Source organism: Leucoraja erinacea, chromosome 24 (assembly GCF_028641065.1).
Source record: "Leucoraja erinacea ecotype New England chromosome 24, Leri_hhj_1, whole genome shotgun sequence".
Classification (NCBI taxonomy): domain Eukaryota; kingdom Metazoa; phylum Chordata; class Chondrichthyes; order Rajiformes; family Rajidae; genus Leucoraja; species Leucoraja erinaceus.
In genome coordinates this window covers 31,045,417-31,051,416 of record NC_073400.1, presented here as the reverse complement: position 1 = coordinate 31,051,416, position 6,000 = coordinate 31,045,417, and the positions used below count along the sequence as shown (strand labels likewise).

At 47.5% G+C, this 6,000-nt stretch overlaps 1 protein-coding gene across 2 annotated transcripts in view; it reads left to right on the top strand.

The window, feature by feature from the left end:
* The first annotated feature begins 1,348 nt into the window (after nucleotides 1-1,348).
* Nucleotides 1,349-6,000, top strand: part of ccnd3 (cyclin D3) — a 30,360-nt gene continuing 25,708 nt past the window's right edge. Inside the window, exons 1-2 of one of the 2 annotated variants that reach the window (XM_055654975.1) lie at nucleotides 1,349-1,633; nucleotides 2,697-2,912. In XM_055654975.1, the coding sequence (XP_055510950.1) occupies nucleotides 1,436-1,633; nucleotides 2,697-2,912 (414 nt within the window). In that variant the 5' untranslated portion in view covers nucleotides 1,349-1,435. The remainder of the gene's footprint in view (nucleotides 1,634-2,696; nucleotides 2,913-6,000) is intronic. The other variant, XM_055654976.1, reaches the window with a different exon arrangement.

Genomic DNA, 6,000 nt, shown 5'->3' with positions numbered 1-6,000 from the left:
AAGGTAAAGCCAGCAAAGTCCGATCGAGGATAGTCTGAGTGTCACCAATGAGGTAGATAGTAGTTCAGCACTGCTCTCTGGTTGTGGTAGGACGGTTCAGTTGCCTGATAACAGCTGGGAAGAAACTGTCTCTGAATCTGGAGGTGTGCGTGCGTTCGTTTTCACACTTCTGTACCTCTTGCCCGATGGGAGAGGGGAGAAGAGGGAGTGACCGGGGGGGTGAGACTGGTCCTCGATGATGCTGCTGGCCTTGCCGAGGCAGCGTGAGGTGTAGATGGAGTCGATGGAAGGGAGGTTGGTTTGCGCGAAGGTCTGGGCAGCGTCAACAACTCTCTGCGATTTCTTGCGGTCTCGGACGGAGCCGTTCCCGAACCGTGCCGCGAGGCTTTCCGCGGCGCATCTGTAGAAGTTGGCGAGAGTTGTTGGGGACATGCCGATCATTCCTAAGCCTCGTGAGGAAGTGGGAATGTACGCCCTCGACCCAGGCTCAGGTCAGGGGAGGTGGGTTGTTCTGCAGAGAGGCTAAAAATCGTGCGAGAAAATAAAACTCTTTTTTGTGTGTGCAGATTCTTCCATATTGCAAATCCTGTCTCAAAGAATCGGACAGACTCAATGCAGGAAAAATGTTCCCCGATGTTGGGGGGGGGGAGTCCAGAACCAGAGCTCACACAGTTTAAGAATAAGGGGTATAAGGACATTTAGGACTGAGACGAGGAAAAACTTTTTCACCCAGAGAGTTGTGAATCTGTGGTACACAAAAAAGCTGGAGTAACTCAGCGGGTGCAGCAGCATCTATGGAGCGAAGGAAATAGGCAACGTTTCGGGCCGAAACCCTTCTTCAGACTGTGAATCTGTGGAATTCTCTGCCACAGACGGCAGTGGAGTGGAGGCCAATTCACTGGATGTTTTCAAGAGAGAGTTAGATTTAGCTCTTAGGGCTAAAGGAATCAAGGGACATTCACTCTTCACCACCTCCAGTTTAAATTCCTTTTGGAATATTTTGGAGGACCAAGAAACCAAGAACCAAGGTATGGGGGAGAAGGCGGGAACGGGGCACTGATTGGGGACGATCAGCCGTGGTCACATTGAATGGCGGTGCTGGCTCGAAGGGCCGAATGGCCTCCTCCTGCACCAATTTTTCTATGTTTCTATGTAAAAAGTTGGAATAAGTTAGTTGGGCAAAGTTGGCAGCATGTGGTCCAGCCCCTCTTCTCCCCCTCCCCCCCCCCCCCCCCCTCTCCCTCCCCTCCCCCCCCTCCTCCCCCCCCCCCACCCCACCCCCCCCCCCTCCCGGGCTCCCGGGTCACAGCTGTCAATCAGAGCCAGGGGAGGCAGGCACTTGATGCAACAGGACAGTCGGCATACAGAGGGAGCACCACACACACACTCACACACACATACACTCACTCACACACATACATACACTCACACAGTCATGGAGCTGCTCTGCATGGAGGCTGCCCCGAGAATCCAGCGAGCCTTCCCCGACCCTACCCTCCTCTCCGACCACAGAGTCCTGCAGAACCTCCTGCTCACGGAAGACAGATACATTCCTAGGATCTCTTATTTCAAGTGCGTGCAAAAAGAAATCGAGCCTTACATGAGAAAAATGGTATCATTTTGGATGCTGGAGGTAAAAAAGGGGATTGTTATTGCTAAATCGATGTCCTGTTTGCAACGCTTGGTGATGTGCAATTGTCTCCGCAGCCCTGCAAGAAGTACTCGTGGAAGTTTGCAAGGGGCTGCACATCGGTGTCATGCATTTAATTTTATTTTTTCCAAAGTTATTTTTTAAATTGCGCGTCGGAAAGTGCATTTGGAGAGGCAGTGAGCTTATGGGGCGACGGCGTGCATGCTTAGCAAGAGGTTGCAGTTGCAGATGCCTCATTTCAATCGAATGCTGAATTGTGCTGAATTTTTAAAAGTATTTTTTGCCAAATTTTATAAGAACTGATGATGGCTGATAAACAACACGCTGTCGCCATGTTGACTCGACTTCAAAAACTTTCCCTTGCGTTTCTCGATTGAGTTTTATCCAAACGCCACTGCATTAACGATTGGGGGAAAACGTGACATCTTGGGGAATATAAATGCATGTAAATAATTCCAGGACTTTGACTGTCTCGCAAACTATCCGGTTTGTGCCCGGTTGCAGTCCCTGGCACTTTCTGCAGAGTGCGAGTCAGACTCAGACCACCCAAAATCCATGCATTATATACCTTTAGATATCTCCCGTTTGCAAAGCAGTTAGTTGACACTTTCTGTGCCCCAACAAACTTCAGGATTTCTTCTTTATTTACATGTGAAAATTGTCCCGCTGGGCGCATTCCTGTAATTTTCACGATTTTTTGAAACTTTATTTCGAACAAAAGGTATCTCTACTGGCAACCACGCGTTATTTTTTTAGTTCATTTAATTTTAATATTTTCAGTTGGTGGAGAATGCTCTGCAGAAGTGTAAAAAGCGTGCAAGACGAAGTGAAGTGTGTGCAGATTCTTCTTGCATCTTGCAAAGGGGTCGAAAGAGGAGGGGGGGGGGGGGAGGGATTTTTTTGAAAAACAGTTTTTGCAAATTGTTAAGGCTTGTGAGAGTTAACTCTGCCAACGGTTTAAGAACATGCTTGTAACAAGTTGCATTGGATGTTTTAATTGACTCTGACTTCTCCCCCCCTTGTCGTTTTTTTTTGCCTATTTTAGGTGTGTGAAGAGCAAAAATGCGAAGAAGAAGTCTTTCTGTTGGCTGTGAATTATCTCGATAGATTTTTATCTTCGGTTCCCACTCGAAAATGTCATCTCCAGCTGCTTGGGGCAGTCTGTATGTTCTTAGCATCAAAACTGAAAGAGACCATTCCGTTGACAGCCGACAAACTTTGCATTTACACAGACAATTCAGTTTCGCCCGAGGATCTGCTGGTAATTCTAACAATTCTGCCCTTTTCCCCACACACACACACTTGTATTTTGACCTGTGCACCTTTTCAATGGGGCAGCCTGCCTTGTTACTGTGCATTAATTTGTCTACTTGGTGGTGGCAAGACGTGGGGGTCAGAGGGAGATTACTTTGCAATTTCCTTTTTTATTTGCTTAAAAAAACGTTTTTTTAAAAAGTTTTGCCTTCACATGACTTTGCCTGGAAGTGGAGAGTGGTGGTGGTGGTGGGGGGGGGGGGGGGGGGGGGGGAGGAGGAGGGGAGAGGAATTACAGTCAGGAAGTTAAAAGAGGGAGGGGGTTGCTTAATCTAGTTTGCATAGTTCGCCTGGTGACTGCATTTATTGATCAGAGAGACCAGTGCAAAGTAAAACTCCACACCAGGTTTCTACTGCCACCTAGTGTGTGAAGAATTTGTCTAAGAAGGAACTGCAGATGCTGGGAAATCGAAGGTAGACAAAAGTGCTGGAGAAACTCAGCGGGTGCAGCAGCATCTATGGAGCGAAGGAAATAGGCAACGTTTCGGGGCGAAACCCTTCTGGAAATAGGCAACGTTTCGGGCCGAAACCCGGAAGGGTTTCGGCCCGAAACGTTACCTATTTCCTTAGCTCCATAGATGCTGCTGCACCCGCTGAGTTACTCCAGCACTCTGTGAAACGTCACCTATCCATATAGGAGCAGGGAGGTTCTACTGCAGTTGTACAGGGCCTTGGTGAGACCACGCCTGGAGTATTGCGTACAGTTTTGGTCTCCTAATCTGAGGAAAGACTTTCTTGCCATAGAGGGAGTACAGAGAAGGTTCACCAGACTGATTCCTGGGATGGCAGGACTTTCATATGAAGAAAGACTGGATAGACTCGGCTTGTACTCGCTAGAATTTAGAAGATTGAGGGGGGATCTTATAGAAACGTACAAAATTCTTAAGGGGGTTGGACAGGCTAGATGCAGGAAGATTGTTCCCGATGTTGGGGAAGTCCAGAACTAGGGGGTCACAGTTTAAGGATAAGAGGGAAGTATTTTAGGACTGAGATGAGAAAATCATTTTTTACACAGAGAGTGGTGAATCTGTGGAATTCTCTGCCACAGAAGGTAGTTGAGGCCACAGTTCATTGGCTATATTTAAGAGGGAGTTGGGTGTGGCCCTTGTGGCTAAAGGGATCAGGGGATATGGAGAGAAGGCAGGTACGGGATACTGAGTTGGATGATCAGCCATGATCATATTGAATGGCGAATGGTGCAGGCTCGAAGGGCCGAATGGCCTCTACTCCTGCACCTATTGTCTATGTTTCTATTAGTGTGTGAAGAAGTCGCCCTTAAAGTGCTTGCAATCATCGCTGCAATGTGGCCTCGTCAAACGTTGCAATTGATAAGACTCTTCGTTGCTGTTCAAACGAAGTCTATCTAATCTGTGCACTCCACTGTTCAAAGCCAGAGCTCAGAAAGCATTTGAAAATATCAAACCAGAATTTGCCCTGCGTTTAATGAACAGGATGAGTGCCGTCCGAACTGTTTTAGATGTGGTATTAAGCATTTAATTTGAGGTTAGTACACTCGTGCATATTTTAACGCAAAGAATAGTAAAAAAAAATCTGATCTATGGAACGAAGGGATGGGTAGCGTTTCAGATCGAGACTCGAAATGCCACCTATTCCTTCGCTCCATAGATGCGATTTTTCGCTCCGATAGATGCTCCATACCATTCTTAAGGGGTCGGACAGGCTAGATGCAGGAAGATTATTCCCGATGTTGGGGAAGTCCAGAACAAGGGGTCACAGTTCACCAGACTGATTCCTGGGATGTCAGGACTTTCATATGAAGAAAGACTGGATAGACTCGGCTTGTACTCGCTAGATTTTAGAAGATTGAGGGGGGATCTTATAGAAACTTACAAAATTCTTAAGGGGTTGGGCAGGCTAGATGCAGGAAGATTGTTCCCGATGTTGGGGAAGTCCAGGACAAGGGGTCACAGTTTAAGGATAAGGGGGAAATCTTTTAGGGCCGAGATGAGAAAAACATTTTTCACACAGAGAGTGGTGAATCTGTGGAATTCTCTGCCACAGAAGGTAATTGAGGCCACAGTTCATTGGCTATATTTAAGAGGGAGTTAGATGTGGCTAAAGGGATCAGGGGGTATGGAGAGAAGGCAGGGATGGGATACTGAGTTGGATGATCAGCCATGATCATACTGAATGGTGGTGCAGGCTCGAAGGGCCGAATGGCCTACTCCTGCACCTATTTTCTATGTTTCTATGCTGCCTCAACCGCTGAGTTTCTCCAGCATTTTTGTCTGCCTTCGATTTTTCCAGCATCTGCAGTTCCTTCTTAAAAATCCAATCTGGTTATTTCAAGCATTTTAACTTTGAGACCACCACTTTCGAAGCATCTGCAGTAAAGACTTTCCAATAATTCGTTGGTAGACAAAAATGCTGGAGAAACTCAGCGGGTGAGGCAGCATCTATGGAGCGAAGGAAATGGGCGACTTTTCGGGTCGAGACCCTTCTTCAGACTGATAATTCTTTGGCATTTTTACAATTAAAACTCCTACCCGGCAGTTGGACTTGGTAGGATATTATTTGGGGATTTTTTTTTGAATTAAAAAATATTTATTTAGGGGTTGCGTTTATTTAGTTTAGAGATACAGCGCAGAAGAAGGCCCCTTCTGCCCACCGAGTCCACGCCGATATGAGATCGCCCCGAACACTAACACTGTCCTACACACACCAGGGGCAATTTGCAATCTTTACCCAAGCCAATTAACCTACAACGCTGCACATCTTTGGCGTGTGGGAGGAAACCGAAGATTTTGGAGAAAACCCACGGGGAGAACGTGCAAACTCCGTACAGACAGCACCCGTGGTCAGGATGGAACCCGGGTCTCTGGCGCTGTGAGGCAGCAACTCTACCGCTGTGCCACCCGTCCTCAGAAGTTAACCTAGTCTACCCACCTTGCAGGGTGGCATAGGGACTGAATGGTTATACATGTCTGTGCCCAGCAGGCAGCTCTGTGGTCCATGAGTCAGTAACACCTCGCCACCAGCATCCGTCAGAGGGGAAGCTTGTCGCAATAGAAGCT